This window comes from Raphanus sativus, chromosome 4, assembly GCF_000801105.2.
Source record: "Raphanus sativus cultivar WK10039 chromosome 4, ASM80110v3, whole genome shotgun sequence".
Taxonomy (NCBI): Eukaryota; Viridiplantae; Streptophyta; class Magnoliopsida; order Brassicales; family Brassicaceae; genus Raphanus; species Raphanus sativus.
In genome coordinates this window covers 8,367,791-8,389,886 of record NC_079514.1, presented here as the reverse complement: position 1 = coordinate 8,389,886, position 22,096 = coordinate 8,367,791, and the positions used below count along the sequence as shown (strand labels likewise).

Genomic DNA, 22,096 nt, shown 5'->3' with positions numbered 1-22,096 from the left:
CGGACAATAGAGAGTTGGACATGGGCTTGAAAAAACCAACAACAACTGACCACATTCAACACTACTTGGATTCACAGTTTTCCCGGTTTAGGTTCGGTTTGAAATTTGGGTTTCCATATGAAAATATCTTAAATACTGACTAAAATACACCTATATTATCTAATGGGCCAAAATCTGACTCATTCTTCAAAATAGCATTTATCGAGGCCCGAAAGGTTATTTATGGGCTTTTATCTCCAAGCAGAGAGCTAGCTATGGTTCTAACTATCGTTGCGATTGGTTCGTCATCACAAGAACAACTTTCCACATCCAATAATAATGTATGCATACAACCAAACTATTCTTCATACAGGTGGAAGAACATCATCATAAACGTTGATCGCAAATCTCATAAATTAGTTATTCTTTTCTTTCTTTCTTTCTTTCGTCATATATAATATACTACAACATACGAATAATTCACAAGATGTAGAGAGCAGACCAAGATAATCATCCGAAATAGTTAAAAACAGCAAAGATGATGGTGTTGGTCAACGATGGAGAGTCACATCACATGACGATCCGGAGGACAGCTAGACCAACGGCTGAGATGGAGACAAGTGTACCGATACAATACTTGATCACCTCGTACTTGGCCGCTTCCAACTGAGCTCTCAAAGTGTGAATCTCCTGAGATACATTGAAACCAAAAAGAAAAACATAAACAATCAACTTTTTGCTGCAAAATAAACAAACAAAAACGCAGAGAAACCAGGGATGAAGAGTATATACTAACACGGTCAAGTTTGTTTGTAAGGTTAGAGGTTTCGGCGTTTTGATTCGTTAGCTCATCTCTTATCCTCCTGCTCTCCATCATCGAAAAGATATTTCAAGAAAATCATATAACAGATAAAATGTTAGTTTGAATAGAGATAGAAGAAGTAAGCGGACCCTTTTTCAAGATTCAGGTCCAATCGTTGTCCTGCAGTGACTTTGTCGATCTCGTGCCTGCAATGTATATAAATTGTCTTAGTCACTACACTGAGTGTATAGCAAAAATCAAACCATATAGGGTTGGTTTGTTCATAAAAAAAAAACAGACCTTATATCAGTGCGGATACGTTCAATGTCATTGCGGAGTTTCTCATTCTCGTGTTGCAGCAAAGAGAAATGGTGGTCCTATTACCATGAAACCCAACAATCTTTATAAGACTCAATAAAAAAATTTAAATTATACACTTGAAAAAACAGCTTTACCAGAGAACTGTTAATTTCACTTTTGAACTTGGATAAGTTTGATTCCTGTGTCATTTCAGCCTAACCAGAAGAAGCAAGAAGGTCAAAAAATGAGTCTTTAAAAGAGCTATAAAATGGTGGTCATAAGTGTTGTTGTGACGAGACAAATAAGAAAGACTTACTTTCTGCATCTCACCCTTGGAAACAACCAACTGAGAAACAACTCCTAAGCTATCATTCAGAACCTCAGTTATAGCACCTGTGATAGCCTCTGCTTGCTTTGAAGGCAACCCTTGTGCTTCTAAGCTCCTTACCTGACAAAAAAAATCCTTTGAACCTATAACTAATATCTAGGAAATTAAAGATCAGACATGTGTGTGTGTTTCGTTCAATTGACTCCGGTCTGGAACATAACCAATTGCATTGTCTCAATTCAAAAAAAGGCAAACAAAGTTTAGACAATTCAAAACCAATGAAACATTAGAGAGAAAAAAAACAATTAAGCATCATCAAAAAGATTAAGCATAAGGAGTTGTTTGTTACCAAAGCGAGTGTGTCGACGAGATACAAACGTTTGCCATTGGTTTTGACAAGTTGAGATATGAATCTGGAGTTTGATTGTCTGTACATGTACAGAGGAGATGATGATGATGATGAACGAAGAATGTCGTGGTGATCGAAGAGAGTCCGGTCAAATGTCGGGTTCGGTGAACCGATTGATCTGAGAGTCGATAAATTTACAGCCGAACCGGTTCCAAGTCGTGCCAATCGTAGATAACTCGCGTAACCGGCCATTCAATTTGATGCAAAAACTCGGAAGCCGTAGAGTTTCAATCGATCACAGGTTTTAGATCGGGTAAACCGGGTTGTAATAAGGATGATGGGGTGATGAGTATAAAAAAGACAAGAAGTTTCCCAATTGGGTAAGGATGATGATGAATCTCGCGACGATCAAGAGAAAAAGGTGAGAACTTTGAAGATGGGGTTTGGTGAGAGGATTGTTCGTATGGATATTCTCTGGTTTCTTTTTTCGAATTGAAATCGCTACGACGACTCTGTACCATCAACAGAAACAGACGGACCACGATGATATATAGAGAGAGAGAGAGAGAGAAAGCGTGAAGCTTTTGTCCTTCTTTCCGAATTGGGCACGTTTCCCAACTTGAATTCTGTTTAGTTACTCTTCCACATGGTGTTCGAAACAAAAAAACAAGTTACTGTCCCACATAGACACATGTGCTAATAATCTCTAACTTGACTATGTTTTTCATCAATCAGTAAAATATTTTTACTTACTAGTAAAAGTTACTCTGTATTAATTGATGGTAAGAGCCAGAGAAACAAGTTGTACAAAAAATGAATACTATTAAGATAAACGAGAGTAATACACAGAAATAATGCATAAGCAAAACAATAATACGAGTTTATGAGAATCTTTTTGTCATCTAGACCCTTTTGGTATACAAAGCACAAGCAAAACTGAGGAAGGTAGAACACATTACAATTCTCATACTTGTATATCAATACATCCATTTTTTTTATTATTACGAGAATCCAAAAGGAGTTTTCAAAAAGTGTCAAATCATTCATATCTTGTTGACTGTCACATGTGCTTTTCTGTTCTTTTTTTGGTATCTCACCACAGAGATTTTATTTATTTAGGCCGCTTTCGATGATCGTCCAAGGAGTCGTCCAAATGCTCTTTGACATAATTACCCACTCTCTTCAGGTTCTTCATCACCCCTGCTGCTACCAGGTTTGCATTTCTTGTGAACCTGCATACATCACACCCCCAACAGTAAAAAAGAATTAATGAGTATTGTGTTACCCCCCCCCCCCCACCATTAGGATGACTTTCAGACATGGCTTTTTATATGGTAACATAAGACCTGACTCGTTAGTCTATAGTCGAATCTTAAAGGTCGTCGTCACTAGATTACCTCGTTATGAAGCCGTTTTCAGTGTTTGTAGCAGTGGCTGGGGTTGGGGTTGGTTTTGGGATTGAAGTTGGTCTATGGTTCTGGTGCTGCGGCAACTCCCGAGAATCTACCGTATACACACACAAAAAATAAAAAAAAATGATGAGCATAAAAGATGGCACGACACTTATCAAGCTGGTGACCAAGAGAAGATCAGGTGTGTTACCATTTCTGTTTTGAGCGCGGGCAGGAATAGAAGAAGTGTTGCTGCTTGAAGCCGCTCTTCTATCTGCTAGTATCTGCATGAACCACACTAGAAAGTCTGAGGGAGATAATAGGGGATTACAAACAACACAAAGTAGACCATATTCTTCTGTCATGCCATTGCCAGTAAAAGGATCGTGTTTTGTAGTATAAAATCCAGTTTTACAAAAGTTGATAGTGTCTTAAAAGATAAACACAAACCCCAACAAAAACAAGCCGACAGAAGAAAGGAGACCAACTAGATTGTCCAGAGCGCATAATACTAAAACTCGATGGGCATAATAACATGAACACCATGGCGTAATGTGTATAACTTTCAGAGTAACGAGACAGAAGTGATAAAGAGTGAGGTCAAACCTCAAGGCCGAGACAAACGGGAAGTTGGGTCTTGGTTTGTTGCTTCATGGCAGTAGAGGAGTCTTTGTCAGTCATGTAAACGGAATAACCCAGACATCCATAGTAAAAATCAGCTAAGGTACGCCCTTCTTTAGAAGCTTCAGCTTCAGATTGTCCTACAACGTAATCAGGAACTGCCAAACCAAAAAAAAAAAAAAAAAAAAATCATGAAATCTAATTACTGTATATGCATACAGAATCCATGAGAGAGGGGTGATGATTTCTGATTTCTGCCTATGGATTATAGATTATCTCTGAACCTAATCGCAATTGAGAAACCTAACCAATATCAGGGAAAAAAAGAGACGACTACGTGGCGGATTCGGGAACCCTAGAATAGAATTTGGGACCTTGACGGAGAGTACGAGGGATGCCGACGCAGCGAGGATTCTTATCCTTGGATTTGAGAGTGGAAGAGTAGTAAAGGTATCCTTTGCACGATCTTCCTTTCGCCACCCCTCTCTCTTCCGTTTTCTCTTCCATTACCCTCCTATTCTTCACTTCTCCGCTTGACCCTTCGCTCATCCTCAACCTTCCTTCCTTCTTGATCGCTTTCCAACTTGTCCTCTCTCTCTCTCTCGCTATGTTTTAGCTCATCTTCAAGCTCATTCGTCCGATCTCGGAAACACTGACGGCGGTGCCCTCTTGTTTGTAAATGTTAGCTAATGAACTTAATGAGCCTTGGCCCATTAAGATAACAAGTAGACTTCAGGAGAAAAAAAACTAAACGATCTAACGACTGCGTATTGGTGAAGGTTTTATATAAAGGTAAAGGACTAAACCAAAAAAAGGAAAAAGCAAACAAATGTTAGCAAATAAACTAAAAGGTTTATAATTTGTTTCAGATTATTTAAATGCTTCTAAGATGCCAAGTTCGACACCCCATGCTTGCAGCATTCCTTCTTTTTCAAATAAAATCATCTTTGTTTCTATATATTTGAGTGCCTACCATTCACATATCGTTCGTTTCGAAACTGTCTACGATTCACATATTGTTCGTTTCGAAACTATTACATCAGCATCTAGATGTCTGACATCTTAGATGTACAAGATGAAAAGTTCGAATGACACATTTGCACCTCAAAATCCAAAAAAAAAAGAGAATTTGCATCTCATATACAAGAATTATGTCAATATTAGCAATGTAGGTTTTCACAGGAAAAGCCTAGGCATGGAAGTGGGCCTGCTTGGGTCTGGGGTGAATCAATTACAACACTGCCCTCCACTCTATATAATATGCATATAATCAACAAATATTATAACACCATCAGGACCATAGATTAGATAGTTAACTTCAAATACAGCGGTAATATGAATTGTTAGATGGCTATAAGAGCTTAAAAATAATTTTAACAACCCAAAAAATTAGACAATTTAAACCCAAACTACAAACATTAAAGACTCAAAAAAAATTCTAAACCCTAAAAACGAAAATTTTAAACCCTAAACCAATGCCAAATTCATAAAATAATTAAGTATAAACCTTTAACCCTAAACTCAAATCATAACCATAAACACTAAACCCTAAATCCAAATCATAAAATTATTCTTAAGCTCCTATAGTCGTCTAACAATTCATATTACCGATATATTTGAAGTTAACCATCTAATCTATGGTCATGATTTAATAATCGTCTAATAGAATCGATGTTGGAACACGTTTGATTTTACTAACCATTATTCTGGTTGCTTATAACAAATCCTAAGCTATAAATCATCCCAAAATATAAATTTAAAACTAAACCCTAAAACCTCAGCAGCAAAGATTAAACCCCTAAATCATCAACCCAAGCACAAACAAATCAGTTCTGATCTCTAAATGCAACCGCTTAACGATAAATACTAGATCCCTAAACCCAAATCTGTTTAGAATTTATGATTTGGGTTAGGGTTTAGGGATTATGATTTGGGTTTAGAGATTATGATTTGGGTTTTGTGTTTATGGTTTATTATATAGGTTTAATAAACCATACAAATTTAGGGATTATGATTTGGGTTTTGAGTTTATGGTTTATTATATAGGTTTAGCCGACTATCATAGAAAATATCCATACAAGTTGTTAGTAAGCCGACTATCTTAGAAAATATCCATACAAGTTGTTAGTTATATATCTATCTAAATCTTATAACTAAGCTTATATTTGTGGAGGCGTCAAGGTTCCTGGCATGTCCCGCGTTGATACCAGTACTTCGGTTCTCTTTGCCGTCTTCACCGAAATCAATTTCAGAGTTGAGAGAGCAATCTTCGTGAACAACTTCAGTCAAAGCAGGTACAACTTCCATCATGACTAACTGCAATTCCTGAACGAATCCATGGAATGCAATTGTGTTCTGTGAGAGCGCTACCTCGTCCTTCTCCTTTATGCTACTTATAAGCATCTCAAATGATAGGCGACCCCAAGGATATGCGAAAAACTCATCAAGATCTTTTATCCTCTCCGCATGGACGGGCGAGATTTTCGGTATGGGTTAATCAATAAGTGGATAACATTTCATCTATCCTTGTTAAAGAATTTATTAACCGTCTAATAGGGTTTACTGTTTAGAATTAATGATTTCGGTTAGGATTAATGATTTCGGTTTGGGTTTAGGATTTATGATTAATGATTTCGGTTTGGGTTTAGGGTTTAGAATTAATGATTTTGGTTTGGGTTTAGGGTTTATGATTAATTATTTCGGTTTGGGTTTAGGATTTAGAATTAATGATTTCGGTTTGTCAAATACTAACATATAAACCACCACAAAAGATAAATTAATCATTAACTCTAAACCCTAAACCCAAACCGAAATCACTAACTCTAAACCCTAAACCCAAACCCAAATCATTAATTCTAAACCCTAAACCCAAACCGAAATCATTAATTCTAAACCCTAAACCCAAACCGAAATCATTAATCCTAAACCCAAAATCCCTAAACCCAAACACATGTCTTATATACTAAAACCAAGTCTAACTGGATAACATTTTATTTAACCGGATAACTCTGTATTTATCCTATTTGAAGTATTCATTAACCGTCTAATTGTAGTCTGGAGAATATAAAATGTTATCCAGTTAGACTTGGTTTTAGTATATAAGACATGTGTTTGGGTTTAGGATTAATGATTTCGGTTTGGGTTTAGGGTTTAGAGTTAATGATTTTGGTTTGGGTTTAGGGTTTAGAGTTAATGATTTCGGTTTGGGTTTAGGGTTTAGAGTTAATGATTTCGTTTGGATTTAGGGTTTAGAATTAATGATTTCGGTTTGGGTTTAGGGTTTAGAGTTAATGATTTATGTTTGGGTTTAGGGTTTAGAGTTAATGATTTCGGTTTGTCAAATACTAACATATAAACCACCACAAAAGATAAATTAATTATTAATCCTAAACCCTAAACCCAAACCAAAATCATTAACTCTAAACCCTAAATCCAAACCGAACTCATTAATCATAAACCCAAAATCCCTAAACCCAAACACATATCTTATATACTAAACCAAGTCTAACTGGATAACATTGTATCTAACCGGATAACTGTGTATTAATCTAGTTGAAATATTCATTAACCGTCTAATTAGAGTAATATATTAGTGAGTTGTTAAATATCTAGCTAACATGTCTGTAAAACTAAACACTTGTTAAATGTTCAACAAGTAGTGGTTTGGTTAGCTAAAATGATTTCTTACCTATTATAACCGTCTAACGGGTTCATATTATAGCTTTATATGAAATTAACCATATAACATATGGTTCTTGACCCTGCCAAAACCTACATTTCAAATTTGAGTCTTTATTGTTTGTAGTTTGGGGTTTAGATTGCCTAATTTTTTGGGTTGCTAAAATTTTTCTTAAGCTCCTATAGCCGTCTAACAATTCATATTACCGCTCTATTTGAAGTTAACCATCTAATCTACGGTCCTGATGATGTTGTAGTATGGATTGAGAGTGAAGGGTAACATCGTAATTGATTCACCACATACCCAAACAGGCCCAATTCCATCCCTAGATTTTTTCTCTGTTGCAAATTTCTGTATAATTTTAGTATATACACCTAATTGACTCAAAAAAAAAAGAATCATAACATTTAGATCATATTTTTTCGTTAAAACTAGAAATCACGTTTTCCGTACAAAAACTTTGGTGCTACAAGATGTTCGACATGTTACCTAAACAGATAAATTATACAATATAACAAATGCGAATCAGGGGTGCCAAAAACTACAAGAAGCACCCTTTTTGCAGTTTCCACTCTCATAGAACTTACATATCTTTAGCCCTTTGGGCGGATGAGCTGTGTATGAACCTGATCCATGGTCATGCCCATGGCTACTGCTGTATGGCCATTGCCGATGGTTATGGTTACGACTGTTGTTGACGCTACTGTTGTGATCATTGTTCCACCATTGCCGCTCTCTGCTGTGCCCACCGGATCTTCTTTGATGACTTCCATGTCCACGTGGGCTGCGCTCCGTGTTTCCACGTGGGCCGCGCTCTGTGCTTCCACGTGGTGAGTCATGTAATGATGATGACCTGGGGCTCGGTTCCAAACCAACTCCCGAAAGAGACTTGGGAAGCCTCTCGACCGATCCAGCTTTAACCGTGGTTTCTGATCCCAGTCTGAGAGCTGTTGTCGTCAGAGTCAGGTCCTGACTAACTGGCGCTGGCGCTGGCGCTGGCGGTGCAAAGAGCTGGAGCTCCGGTCCAGCGGTTCCACAGTGGTTGAAGAGAGTGTTGTCTTTTGCTTCTGTGCCCATTGAGCTTTTCCCCGCAGAGACATTGTCAAGGATACTCGGCTGAGAGATATTCATTCTGTTGCATGTTTCAGGTGCGAGGGACATGCGTGCCACAGGGTTAAAGAAATCTTTTTCGGGCCCTTTTGTCAAATCATCGTCGTCATAGTGAAATGTTGAGGTGGGTGAAGAGGGCAAACCGTTCTGCTCCATCGCTTCAACTTCGGCTAATAGATCCGAAACTGATTCATCACACTCGTCCGGGTCAGCCACAATGGCTGGCCACCCAGATGAGTGACCCACTTGGGTGTTGCCTGAAGTCTGAGTAGCTGTGGCGTGATCAGCTGCCAAATCAACTGGCTTCACAGACGGTGCAGCTGAAACAACAGCATCCTGCTGTGTTACTTGAGGAAGCTGTTCTCCAGTGACCACAACACTCGAAGTGGTGGTAGGAGCATCGGTGGTACTTGTGGTGCTGGTGCTCCATGTGACACCAGATGTTCCTTTGACCAAAACACATGAAGACAGAGACTGAATAGTCTCTGCCGCTTGAGCTTCCAAGTCTTCAGGGCTTGACTTTGGTGTAGGACTGCGGATATCAGGGACATGAATTTCTTGATTAAGGTTTGGTGCACGAACAGAACCACCGTTTGTTCCTTTTTCTACAGTCTTGCCATCTGCCACTGAAGTTTCTCTTACGTCAGGAGTAACTACATGTCCTGGAACCACAGACATTGATGCTGGACAACTAACTTGAGGCTTGGAACGAACAGAATTACCATCTTCAACTTTTCCAGAGCAAGGTAAAAGAGTCGCAACTTGTTTCTCTTTTGGATCGTTAGGAAGGGCACTAACAGTAGAGGAAGAAGAGGAGGCTGCACTGTTGCTGACTGGCGTAAGGTTCTGCCGAAGACAGACCCCATCCACGCTAGTGCGTCCCGAGTCGTGCTGAGATAGTTTGAGTTCTTGGGGAAGCAAAGAGGAACTTGGCGAAGTAGTTGCTTTATCAAATCTTCCGGCAAGAGCTTCAGTCAGAAGTATAGACTCGTCTTGGTTCTCATGCGCTCTCCATATCCTAAGATAAGGGGGGAAATGACCACAAGATTTCCATCTGCGGAGCTGCACCATCGAAAACGGTCCCTGTGTCTTTCCGGTTGGATCTCGATAATGCCATATTTCACTCTCCTCATCATCTTTACCACTTTCCTGTAGTACACAGAAAATGAATGTATATGACTTGAAGCCAAAACTAAAAGAACATATGAGAGGTTACATTGCAAACAGAGTAGGAGATGTGGTCAAACCTGGATATCTGACGAATTGTTGTGGACCTTGGAACAATCATCTTTCTTAGTAACATTCACGGCCTTTCTACTTCGCAAAACTGGAGCATCATATTTTCTCTGCTCATTGTTTCCCAAGTTCCCTTTTTTCTTCGGACCTTTACTTTGTGCCTTAATGTGATTATCTGCAAATAGAAAACGTAGAAGATTGTAAACAGCATCCACCAGTGAGGAATTTTCGTAAGATAATGAACAATTAGCTTGTTCACATCCTAGGTTAAAGTGGGAGACCTTGGTTCCTCGTACCCAACACTGCATCTTCTGCTGATGGATGACTCGGATCCATGCTTGGATCCGTGTGAACTTCTGGGACTTCCTGCAGAAGCCGCTGGCGATGCTCAGGTGATTCTAGAAGCCCCAGCTTTTCTAAACATTCTCTAAGCGTGGGAGATGGTTAAGAAATCAAGACTTGAACTTTCCATGCAATCACTCAGTGTAAAGTTATCTTTCACATTTAATTAACACAAACCAAACATTTAAAATGGGAAGACCAGAATTCTACTCAAACTAGATTAATCTTCGCCGTTATGAGTGGAATATCTACAAAGGAAATAGTGTGACCAAAGTGCAACAAATATAGTATAGCAATCTCAAAAGGATATTCTTTTCTGTGACCCTTCTCACTGGCCCGATCACGGAGGTGTTTGACCTTTAATATCTCAGCTTCCAGAGACTACAACGACAAAACATCAGTAAAAAGACAGCACGACAAGAATTTATGATCAGGGAATCTATAATATTTATACGTATGATATTTGCTGCAATTAATTAACCTACCTCATTAATTCTCATGGCTTGCAGTGTTGTTGACGTCTTCAAGATGTCACCCTGACACCGGAAGAAAGAAAGCGTGAGTTTCCAACTTAGGTAAAATATACAATTTCAGGACGAGAAGATATCATGTGCGCGTTCTTACCACAGTCAAACGTTTATTGAGACCGCATTTTATGCTCTGGCGTAGCCGTTTGCACTCGTCCTGAAAACCACAGTTTTAAGTACATATAAAACCTAATTACTAGCCTAACCTTATTAGTAGATGGGGTTTTAACTTTTTATTGACGAGCATAGAAAGTTATATAAACTAATGTTTCAGACTAGAGAGGGGTTATATTTACCTCTGTGACATTCTGGTCAGATAATTGATCAATCGAGATGACCTCTCTCTTTTCTAGATTTAGTATTTCTAGCATAACATCTGTAGTCTTTGCGCCAAGTTGATAGGTTGCTGCTGCCTTGCTTGTACCTGTTAAATAAGGACAAGCAGCTGAGATCTTACTATTAAAATTTTGGGTCATTAATTTCCCAATTTTCTTTCCTCAAAAAGCATTAATATGAACACTGATCAAATACCTACAACTTGAACGAGCCTGTGAATATCCAGCTTCTGGTCGCTGCCAGATACTTTAATTCTCAAAATTGTGCCTACCACCTTTTCGTGAACTTTGCTGATATCATCAAGTAGAGTCTCCAAAAATTTACGTTTCAAATAAATCAAGTTGATATTGTGAACATCAATCGCTGCATATGCATCCAGATTTTCATTTTGTACCCTGCCATCAGTTTTCCTACGCATCTTGCGTCTTCTATCCCTAACCGGTGGATCATGACCACTACCTTCATCTACTTGGCTAGGAACAGCATGAGTAGTTTCCACTGTTGTGGTTTTTTCGTCTTTCGGTTTCTCTTGAATAAGAAAGTGAGACTCAAGAAGCTTAAGCATTTCAAGGTGACCCACTCGCTGTTTTCCAAACAACTTCACAAGCATTAGGTCACACATAACTTGAGACTTCTGCTGAGGATCCCTAAGATTTTTTTTCTTGATATAGTCAAGTAGAAGACCCTGCACGTCGAACTGAGAAATAACTGATGTATCACCATTTCTCATGAACGACAAAAACTCGAGGAGTTCTTTTGTTGCCCAATTTGTATCTCCAGAAAGCTTATTTGGGGTATTACTTGGATTATTGGCATCCAACTTGCAAGGTAAGGTGGAAGAATCACAAGTCTTTCTTCTCTTTGTTCCATTCTCTGCTACATCCAAAGCTGAATTGCCAGACGAATAAGCATTGTTACGGGTATGACCATTTCGTGGCTCCACTATAGGAACAGTGTAAGGAGCCTCCTTCCAAGGATTATATGCTCTAGTAAGCTCGTCCACAGTTAGAGACAGCTCTTCCTTCAGGCAAAGCCAATATACCTTGAATAGATACTCCCAACTGAGCTTGTCATCAAAATCCACCTTAACCTAATAAACAAGGAAAACAATTATGATCCCCACACATTATGATATAGTGAAGAGGATAACTTTAAAAGAAAAACACTCAACTTTCTTATAGAACTAAGTACAAGATTTCCTCCCTAAACAAGAAAAGTTACTCTTTTCCTTTGGTTTTAAGCGATTTTTTTCAAAATAAAACACCCAACATACCCTACTGTTCTTGCGAGAACTTACTAAATATGAAACCCAATATCTCTAAAATTCCATCATTCAATTCAACCCCAAAATTCCATCACTCTCTCGTAATATATGAGTCCTAATCCATCAACCCCAAATTTCCATATATATTGCTATCACATTTACGAGTGTCATGTGCATGAAAAGACTATATTCCTCCAAAGGTAATTGTGACAGGTGGTAAAAATCATCAATTCGCCTGAGCACTGAATGGAAACTAATTGAATGTGGAGAAGTGTCTTACCGCTTGAACATCTCCTTGACCAATATTCTCAATCAACATTATTGGCTTAATACAAGTGCCACAAAGCCCCATGTTACCTCTCACAAACACATAGTCGGCATAAGCAACGCACCGCTTACAAACAGAAAAAGTGCATGTATAACACATATAACTGGATGATTTCTGGCATGCACTGCATATGTGCCAACCTGAAATGAATGAAACAAAAAACATCAGTTTCAACTTCCACGTCGCCATTTAAAAGATTTCAAAAATAACGGCACGTCAGAGAAATATTCCCTCCACATACATACCGCAGTTCCATTTAGCGGTTGTTCGAAAGAAGGCCTCGTCTCTGTTAATACAAGTTGGATGGTACGCCTTGGGGCAGTTCCTGAACATCATCAATTAAGTTATCAATAACACAAATCTCGTATCCAAAAATCTCTCAGATGCCTTCGTTACCAATTGATTCGAGTCTAATTAATGGCATTAATTAGCATGTAATCAAAAATAGTAACTAAAGCACCAACACATACCATATAAATCCCAATTAAGTAACTAACTAAACCTCTTATGACAAAAACTCACCGGCGATCACATAGAACGAGGTCTCCGCCGTCAAAGCAAATAAAACAGACATCTTCTTCCTTATCATCCTTCCGCGGCGGTGGCGGCGGAGGCGGAGGCTGCGGCGGCGGGGGCTGCTGAGTTTGCAACGGCGTCTGAGCGTGCGCCTTCGGAGGCCGGCCACGTTTTCGCTTAACAGGGGCCTCCTGCTCGATCGTGCCTACGACCGTCGGGGCGGGCGCGGAGGAGAGAGCACCGATCTCTTCGCATTGATCAACTCTCATGAGATCGATCCCTCTGACCGAACTCTTTTCGCCGCGAGACGAAGCGCCTCGCTGCTGATTCTCCATCGGCGAGTGAAGAATTCGAAGTACGTGTGAGTAGTACCTGCAGATCGGTTAGTGAAAGAGAAACCCTAATCTGAGGTTCTCTGGGGATGATGATGATGGAGAGAGAGAGAGAGTATGGGTGATGTGTTTGGAGCGAAGACTAGTGGGGAAAACGATAAAATGGACATTGTTACTTAATATGACCAATTTAAAGAGTAAACAACTGTTTTTACTTCTTTTCTGCTTATGGAAATTTTTATTTTCTTTTCATATCATTTCTGCTTAGAGATTTTATATTCTAAAAAGTTGATACTATTTCTGGATTTTAAATTAATTTATAAAATCTACTGGTCTAAATTATAACATGACTATTTTACAGAAAATATGTTGTGAAGTTATTTTTCCTTTAGAATCATTTCTTCTTATAGATTTTGTCAGTTTACTACTATTTCTGGATTTCGAATTAATTTATATAATATAATGGTAGATTTTTTAGTTTAATATTTTTAATTTGGTATGACTATCTTATTACATAAAATTGTGGTGTTTTTTGTTTCTAGCTATAGATATTATTTTTCAAATACACTACATGTAGTCAAAGTTACTAATCTCTACTATTCAAAGATTGTGTGTCGAATTATTTAAAGCACTTTCCATGTCTTAATTTTCTTCACTTTTCACACCAAATGGTACTAGTATCCCAAACGACTTTGAAGTAAAAGGCATCCCCAAAAAGATACTTATGGAAACATCAAAGATTCAAACTTCAAGTGTCTGTCACATATTTTCCCCCTTTTTAATTACTATCTGAGTGTGTAGAAATTACCAGCCTTACGTTTATAATCTCCTCATCCAATTTTTTTAAATGATCATTCATACCAAAGATGAACTGGAAACACAATAGAAGCATAAGATATTTCAATAGTTAAAAAAAAGCATAAGATATTTCAATGTTTTGATCATAACTTCATTCGCCACACTCACATGGCATTGTAGCCTGTTGGTAGGCTTTGTAGGTTTGTTGGTCCATTGTTCACGTGCATGTTGGACTTGCATTTGGGATCTGGCTATACATTTTTGAAATAGATATTTTTTGTCGAAATTGGAAAAAAATAATAATATATTTTCCGAATTTGGTCTTTTCTTTAACATCCATCCTTTTGTCATTAAAGTCCACCCATATTAATTATTTTTTAAACACTAGTGATATTATATTTCAAGTGATGAAAATACTAAATGTTGCTTATTCATGAAAATTTGGTATATGTTATAAGTTATAACAAAAGAAACTAAGTCACATAATGCTTCTATGTGAAAGTTTTTGTTTGCAAACTCGAATAAACTAGTTTTTTCATTCAATGATAGTGTCATTCTTTTACGTAGTAATTATCCGCAAGTTTAAAGTAAAATCTGATTATCAAATACTTTATGTTATTGTCATGGGAAGTCAAGATAGAGTGAGACAGCATAGCATTTTGCATTTAAAAATATTTGATATTATGTTTATTAATAAAAAACTAAATTTTGATCTGTGTTTTGAAAGCACATGATTTTTTATTTAATAAATTTTATATTATATTATAGTTCATTAATCATTATAATTATTTCAAACTTGTACAGAAAAAATTTATAATGTATTTATGTAGATGTGTAAAATTTGAAAATAAACCTATTATAAAAAGGAAGTAAAATTTGTAAGTGTGAAATTTCTTATTTACTATATTGAATCAATTTTATTTACTATATTGATTTTTTCTTGTTACATGTTGTAATGTCAAAGCAACAAAATATTTTACTATGGAGGTTTTTATTTAAAACAAAAAACATTAAACTAACATTGCGTCTATTGCGATGTTAACTTAAGTTGAGACCAGCCCGTCGCCGTCTTCTTCTGCGTGAAACAACAAAAACCAAATTAAAAGAAAAAAAAAGAAAGAAAGAGAGAATTGTTCTCATCCGTCCGAGAAACCGATCACAGTAGGAAGGATTACTGAAAGATCGGCGGTAATGCAGAGAACAAGAAGACGATGCGAAGGTACCGCCATGGGCGCCACCGTCTTCGATCTCCGTCCCGGCGTCGGCATCGGACCTTTCTCTATCGGTATGCGATTCTCTCAAATTCCCTCCTGCTTTTCTCTAGCTTTTCGAATTCGAGAATCACTTGATCATCATCTACCCTGCGTTGGACTTGGAAGATAGAAATTGATTTGCGATCGTCGATTGATTGAATCCGATGATAATACTGTAGTAGTGTTAGCAAACGTTGCTGCTCAGCTGTCTTGGTTCATTAGCAGACTATTAGACTATGTGCAATGTATCTAGACTTAAATACGTATATGTACATAGTCTAATACAAGACTGTTGAGCTTCCAATCATCAATCAAATCGTGGATGTGTTTTTTTTTTCCAGGAATGCCAATTTGTGATGCGTTTGCGCAAATAGAGCAGCAGCCTAACATATATGATGTTGTTCATGTTAAATACCACGACGAGGATCCTCTGAAGCTGGATATTGTTATTAGCTTTCCCGATCATGGTTTTCATCTTCGCTTTGATCCATGGTCTCAGGTACGAGATGATGATGCTGTGGTTCATACCTTCTTTATCAAACCAACTAGACTGCTTTACAATCTATTCAAGTGTGGAAACCAATATCCTCATTTATTTGACTAGTTTTAAGTGGAGTATTCAGTTTACTTTTCTTTTGTTTGTTAAAAAAAACTCTCCAGCTTGGTTATTATTGTTCTTCCATATTTGATTTGTTTTGCAGAGGTTACGCCTTGTTGAGATATATGATGTCAAGCGGCTTCAGATGCGTTACGCCACTTCTACCATTGGGTGGGTTGGGTTAAAAAAGATTGTTTGTGGCTTTGGTGTAGTTTACTGTTGTAATGACTCTCTTTTTTTGCTTGTACTTCAGGGGTCCATCAACTCTGGCGACGTTTGTGGCTGTTTATGCACTTTTTGGACCCACCTTTCCTGGGATTTATGATAAAGAAAGAGGGGTTTATTCTCTCTTCTACCCGGTGAGCAACAAATTTAAATATACGGGTCTCACTCTTCTTCCATATATGTTTTAATTTGTTCTGTCGATGGTTAACGTTTATTTAACTATTGCAGGGGCTATCCTTTCAGTTTCCAATTCCTAACCAGTACACGGACTGCTGCCATGATGGAGAAGGTATGTTTTTTTCTTCGGATTCAAGAGAAACTCACATTATGTTTCTTTGTCTATTCCAATATATGACTTATCTTTCTCTTCTATGAAGCGGCGCTACCATTGGAGTTTCCAGATGGCACCACGCCAGTAGCATGCCGGGTCTCTATCTATGACAACTCAAGCGACAAAAAAGTTGGTGTAGGAAAGCTGATGGATAGAGCTTCTGTCCCTCCTTTGCCTCCTGGCAGCCTTTATATGGAGGAGGTTCTTGTCAAGGTGTGCCTCTTCCCGCTCCCGCTGTGTAGTTTAAACATCATTAGCAGTCAGCCACATCTTACTCTTCGCATGACTGTATTAAATATTTATGCAGCTTGGCAAGGAGTTATACTTTACTGTTGGAGGCCAGCATATGCCTTTTGGTGCATCGCCACAGGTAAAATTAGTATCTCTCTTTGTGTGTTTCTTCTTTGGAACTCATCATTTAATGCTCGGTGTAGGATGTATGGACCGACTTAGGACGACCATGTGGGATACACCCAAAGCAGGTAACTTGTTTGTTTTACATCACGAACAGATGCTTACGTTAGTTAGCTTCTCTTACTATCTTGCCTGCAGTATCTGTCATAATCTAATGCCCATTTGAAAATTTGGATATCTGCTGCTAAAATTGTACTTTGCTTTCCAGGTAGATCAAATGGTTATTCATTCTGCATCAGATCCACGACCAAAAACAACTCTTTGTGGTGATTACTTTTACAACTATTTTACGCGTGGCATGGACATCCTGTTTGACGGCGAGGTAGGCAACTGGTCAAGTAGAGTTAATATGTTCCCTCCCTTCGTATGTGTTCTTTTTAATCCATGACTCTTTACCTTTTCTACAGACTCACAGAGCTAAGAAGTTTGTTCTTCACACCAACTATCCTGGTCATGCTGATTTCAACTCGTACATAAAGTGCAACTTTGTGATCTCTGGTAAGCGATGCAGATGATAGCAGCTTCATGTGAATCAGTTATCTTTTATTCAGATGTATATGTTTCGTCTTACTTTTCAACAAAACTACGATTTATTGCTCTGTTTTTTCAGTTGGAGAGAGTGAAGCAGAAGCAAACAGAGGTGGAAACAAGATCACTCCAAGAACGAATTGGGAGCAAGTTAAGGTAAACTAGTTTCAGACGAAAGTGATACAAGAATAAACAGGGAAAGGATAGGGAAGCTAGTCTGTGTTAGGCCGAGTCAGTAAACCTGAGGATAGTATTGTTAACAAATGAGTAGAACATTTCTCATGAAACCTTTTGCTTTTAAACTTTATAGGAAATACTTGGGGAGTGTGGACCAGCAGCTATACAGACACAGGGCTCAACGAGCAACCCTTTTGGATCGACATACGTGTATGGCTATCAGAATGTTGCTTTTGAGGTGAAGCATTTTTAAGAACACCTAATTTAGGAATTGTGATCCTCTTTGCGAAAAAAAATTTCTTATCAGATTGTTAAAGGAAACCTTTTTTTGATTGGAGTTTAATAATTTTGCAGGTGATGAAGAACGGTCATATAGCCACTATTACTTTGTTCCAGTCATGATGTGTCTACCGTCCGAGGTATGCGCTTACTAATAATAAGTCTTGATTCATGTTCTTTACTGTCTGATTCTATAGAATTCTCTTTTGGGCTCAAAATCGTGTTGTATGCTAAAACTCCTCAACAAACATCCCATGTGGATGATCAATGTATTACTCTTTGTAGGGGGCTTTTATGCTTTGGGTGGAGAGGCTATCTTCTACAAAAGTGTCTGTAAATCTAACGTCATGATATTAAACTACAATTGTAAATGCTGTACAGTCATTTGTTAAGTCGATATCAAGCTTTGTAATGACAGATGCTACTTATTATATTCCATTGTTTCAGTCTTCTTGTCTAATTGGTCTGATGAAGAATAAAAAAAAATTGAAAAGAGAAAAAAAAACTCCGTCGCCGGGCTCGAACCCGGGTCTCTCGGGTGAGAGCCGAGTATCCTAACCAGCTAGACTACGACGGACTTGTTGACTATAGCCTACTGAAAGTTTACTATGATAATAAATTACTAAATACATTTCGTCGAGGAGCATTTGTCGAACTGGTTGCCCTCTTCTATCCGTTTTTGCGAGCAGAGCAGGTTTTTTGTTTTGTTGATGCTTACGGGAGAGAAAGGGAAAGTGGTTTTCTGATTTGTTTTCATCGGCGGTACGGTCTATTCTTCTCCTCTGGCACTCTTTATCATTTCGATTCGATCTCTTATGTTTCTGTTCGAGTAAACTTGAACTTCGTAATAGTTCAGGGGATATTAGATTCTAGTTTTGAGCTGGCGCGAATCAGGTTTAGAACACTGTGAAATTGGTTTAGCCACGAACTGTTTTTAGGTTTTTTTATTTATTTTGCTTTATCGCTTTCATCATATATGATTATATTAAATTTAGGGATTACCACCAGAGATGATGAATGCGTCCGGGTTAACTCTAGCTACCCCCAAATTTCACATTCGATGGCGTTCGCATCGTTTTGGTACATCTCAGAAAAGCTCTCAAGCTTTAGCTGTCCGTCGAGATGATGCAGCAGCTTGTCCTCGTCTTGAAAGGTAGTAGTGTGTGTCTGTCTTTGCCCTTTTGTTCGATTAAGCATATGACAGACGATTTGTAAAGGTGTGGCTGTTGTTGCAAAAATAGGGCTTGTTTAGCACTTTCTACACAAAGAAGCAATGCTTTAATCGTCCGTGCCATGAGTGCTTCCTTTGGTGATATCTCAGACGATTCTTCTGGTAAGTTACATAACTCTGACCTACGCATAATTCTAGGTTAAGCTTTCTAGTGACTAATATTCATTGCTACTTCCAGCTGTTTTCCCTCGGATCAATGTCAAAGACCCATACAAACGTCTCGGGATAAGCCGGATGGCATCAGAGGACGAGATTCAAGGCGCGAGGAACTTTCTCATCCAGCAGTACGCTGGTCACAAACCCAGTGTCGACGCCATCGAGTCAGCTCACGACAAGATCATCATGCAGAAGTTCCACGAGAGGAAGAACCCCAAGATCGATATAAACAAGAAGGTTCGCCAGGTGAGACAGTCCAAAGCTGTGAGCTTTGTTTTCGACAGATTCCAAACTCCTCCCACCGCTTTCCTTGTCAAAACGGCGGCCACGTTTGCGGTTCTCGGAGCTCTCACGGTTCTGTTCCCGACGGAAGAAGGACCAACTCTGCAGGTTTTGTTGTCTGCGATAGCTACGTTTTACTTCATCCACCAGAGGCTGAAGAAGAAGCTCTGGTCTTTCCTTTACGGGTAATCACCAAAGCTAGTATAATTGCTACCTTCTTGATTTGGTTTTGCAACTGATCAGGTTTTAATGATAATGTGAAACAGGACTGGTTCTTTCATCTTCTCGTGGCTGATTGGGACTTTCTTGATGGTGTCTGTGATCCCGCCCTTCATCAAAGGACCAAGAGGTTTCGAAGTCATGTCTTCGCTCTTAAGCTACGTTTTGCTTTGGGTGGCTTCGAGCTACCTTAGGTAGAGTAGCATTCTAGCTCTTCTCTTCACCCCTTTTTGGGTCGCAATAGTATTATTATCTCGGATATGTATGTGGAGAACACACAAAATGAGAAACTGAGTCATCTTCATGTGGCATAGAGAAAGATACTGTTTTTGTTCTTGAAGAATTGTTATTTCCATGAGACCTTAGCTCTCTTTGACGGTTCAATATCATAAGTCAAGTCTTCCTTTGCCGGTTACTTTATACATGTCTTACGATACAAAAAGAAAAAAAATAGCGTAGATGAGGGCAGGGTCCGCAGCCAAAATTTTGAAGACCATAAACATTTAAAATAAAATTTTGATAAATATGTTTTTATATATAATTTGGGAACAAAGCAATTTATCAATACAATTAAAACAGCAGATATTTTTCAGACATCTCCTTAGTTTTTAAAATTATTTACAGGAATGCTACTGAAATATATTAAATATTTAATATTTAAATTACTTAAAATATTTTGAAGAGATCTTTAAAAAATCTGAAAAAACAGTATCCAGCCTAATATAGTTTCACATAGAATTTGAATTAAATAGTAACATTTTTATTTGTAAATGTGATAGTACATAGACGTTTTTTCCCTACGTAAACTTACATTTTTCCTACGATTATATATTATCATCATAACTAACATAGATAGGTGGGATTTAATATGATTATAACATAACTTAGTGATGACACTTTACTGTGCACAGACCCAATTAGTTAAATTCAAACAAAAGAACAATACATATACATTTTTATTATATGAGATAACTTTGAAATTGTATTCGATACTATATATTATACTATTATATTTATTTTTACAAATTCCAAAATAAGTGTTCCATTTCTTTAAATAAAAATTGAAACAATATTTTATAATTATAATAAGACAGAAAATAACATTTCTAATAAATGATTACTCATCCATCTTTAAGCTGGAAAAATGAATATATCGCATATTCAGATTTTATTAAAGATACAAAGTTTGAACTCACCGAAAATAATTAAAATATAAATTTGAATATTATAATTATTTTTCAGTGAATTCAAACTTTGTTTCTTTAATAAAATTTGAATATACGATATATTCATTTTTATATTTATATTTTCAAATTAAAATGTACAAACAAAATAACCTCGCTGTTAAAATACGGATCATCGGTTATCGTGATATTTCAAGAAATGTTCGGTTTAGATATATTAAGGGTGAGTAAAAAAGTCAACCGAACTGAGTTAAACCGAACTAACCAAACCATACTGATTCAAACCGAACCGAAATATTTTTCAAATAATTCAATTGAAGATTTTTCCAATCCGAATGGTTCGGTTTGAAACCGAACCGAGCCGTGAAACCGAACCAAACTAACTATGATTTACTTCAGTTGGAAATTACTAGAACCAAACTAAACAAACTAACCCGAACCCGAACCGAACCGAGAAGATAACCGATATGCCCACCCCTAAAATATACGGTAGGAAAAACTCATTTTGATTTTGATATCGACAATCCATATCAGAGTTTCAATATAGTAATACAAATGTTTTTATAAAAATCATCTTTGAATTTTTTTGTACTAAATTATAACAAAAATGTTCCGCACTTTTAAAGTGCATATGAAAACCTAGTATACATTATTAGTTCTTTAAGAAATTGAGGGCGGCTTTGTCAATGACTGACCGGTGGTCCTGGATGTGATTCACAGCCTGGCAGCCCAAAAAGTAAGGATTGGTTGGCCGAGTTGCGGTTGTTGGTAACCACGAGTTTTCTTTCTTAGAGATATTGACCACACTGCATACGACGAGGAGCATACATTTTCCGTTAAAGTTTTGGGTTGGTTCCCTAAATGAGTCTCATCTGCAGTATTTGACTCCGTGAGTTAAAGGCCTAAAGCTCAGCAAGCTAGGTGCCAAGACACAAGTTTTTTTTAACACTGGGTAGCAATTACATATAGACCCAAGTTCAT

The 22,096-nt window shown here is 37.7% G+C and overlaps 5 protein-coding genes and 1 non-coding gene across 8 annotated transcripts; 2 read left to right on the top strand and 4 right to left on the bottom strand.

Annotated features, from left to right (window-relative positions):
• Window positions 1-280: 280 nt before the first annotated feature.
• LOC108849871 (protein FMP32, mitochondrial) lies at window positions 281-2,374 on the bottom strand. The gene is made up of 7 exons (XM_018623485.2): window positions 1,759-2,374; window positions 1,398-1,529; window positions 1,237-1,296; window positions 1,082-1,158; window positions 931-987; window positions 776-842; window positions 281-669 (listed from the first exon to the last, which is right to left on the bottom strand). Exons 1-7 carry the CDS (start codon window positions 2,008-2,010, stop codon window positions 550-552), a joined length of 765 nt encoding a protein of 254 aa, XP_018478987.1. The 5' UTR covers window positions 2,011-2,374; the 3' UTR covers window positions 281-549.
• A 236-nt stretch (window positions 2,375-2,610) lies between these two features.
• On the bottom strand, window positions 2,611-4,435 carry LOC108851446 (uncharacterized). Its single transcript, XM_018624878.2, has 5 exons — window positions 4,145-4,435; window positions 3,756-3,928; window positions 3,361-3,433; window positions 3,156-3,261; window positions 2,611-2,990 (listed from the first exon to the last, which is right to left on the bottom strand). Exons 1-5 carry the CDS (start codon window positions 4,317-4,319, stop codon window positions 2,870-2,872), a joined length of 648 nt encoding a protein of 215 aa, XP_018480380.1. The 5' UTR covers window positions 4,320-4,435; the 3' UTR covers window positions 2,611-2,869.
• Window positions 4,436-7,833: 3,398 nt separating this feature from the next.
• On the bottom strand, window positions 7,834-13,609 carry LOC108851444 (zinc finger CCCH domain-containing protein 44). 2 transcript variants are annotated; one of them, XM_018624876.2, is made up of 11 exons: window positions 13,115-13,609; window positions 12,838-12,917; window positions 12,545-12,732; window positions 11,196-12,090; window positions 10,961-11,088; window positions 10,762-10,821; window positions 10,623-10,673; window positions 10,448-10,518; window positions 10,077-10,228; window positions 9,807-9,970; window positions 7,834-9,708 (listed from the first exon to the last, which is right to left on the bottom strand). In XM_018624876.2, the coding sequence occupies exons 1-11, from the start codon at window positions 13,441-13,443 to the stop codon at window positions 7,975-7,977; spliced, it is 3,852 nt and encodes a 1,283-aa protein (XP_018480378.1). In that variant the 5' UTR covers window positions 13,444-13,609; the 3' UTR covers window positions 7,834-7,974. The 2 variants fall into 2 exon arrangements, with proteins under 2 accessions (XP_018480378.1, XP_018480379.1); XM_018624877.2 differs by having other exon boundaries at window positions 10,092-10,228.
• A 1,684-nt stretch (window positions 13,610-15,293) lies between these two features.
• Window positions 15,294-18,503, top strand: LOC108851443 (PHAF1 protein At3g51130). The gene is made up of 14 exons (XM_018624874.2): window positions 15,294-15,523; window positions 15,833-15,990; window positions 16,193-16,260; window positions 16,343-16,448; window positions 16,543-16,603; window positions 16,692-16,858; window positions 16,953-17,015; window positions 17,080-17,127; window positions 17,268-17,381; window positions 17,467-17,557; window positions 17,670-17,743; window positions 17,898-18,002; window positions 18,119-18,183; window positions 18,329-18,503. The coding sequence occupies exons 1-13, from the start codon at window positions 15,430-15,432 to the stop codon at window positions 18,164-18,166; spliced, it is 1,197 nt and encodes a 398-aa protein (XP_018480376.1). The 5' UTR covers window positions 15,294-15,429; the 3' UTR covers window positions 18,167-18,183; window positions 18,329-18,503.
• Window positions 18,504-18,548: 45 nt separating this feature from the next.
• TRNAE-CUC (transfer RNA glutamic acid (anticodon CUC)) lies at window positions 18,549-18,620 on the bottom strand. Its single transcript has one exon. It is a non-coding gene; the product is annotated as a tRNA-Glu (tRNA).
• A 35-nt stretch (window positions 18,621-18,655) lies between these two features.
• On the top strand, window positions 18,656-20,346 carry LOC108851441 (protein CHAPERONE-LIKE PROTEIN OF POR1, chloroplastic). Of its 2 annotated transcripts, none has more exons than XM_018624872.2 (5): window positions 18,656-18,805; window positions 19,039-19,196; window positions 19,285-19,376; window positions 19,453-19,897; window positions 19,979-20,346. In XM_018624872.2, the coding sequence occupies exons 2-5, from the start codon at window positions 19,054-19,056 to the stop codon at window positions 20,127-20,129; spliced, it is 831 nt and encodes a 276-aa protein (XP_018480374.1). In that variant the 5' UTR covers window positions 18,656-18,805; window positions 19,039-19,053; the 3' UTR covers window positions 20,130-20,346. The 2 variants fall into 2 exon arrangements, with proteins under 2 accessions (XP_018480374.1, XP_018480375.1); XM_018624873.2 differs by having other exon boundaries at window positions 18,685-18,805; window positions 19,052-19,196.
• The last annotated feature ends 1,750 nt before the right edge of the window (window positions 20,347-22,096 follow it).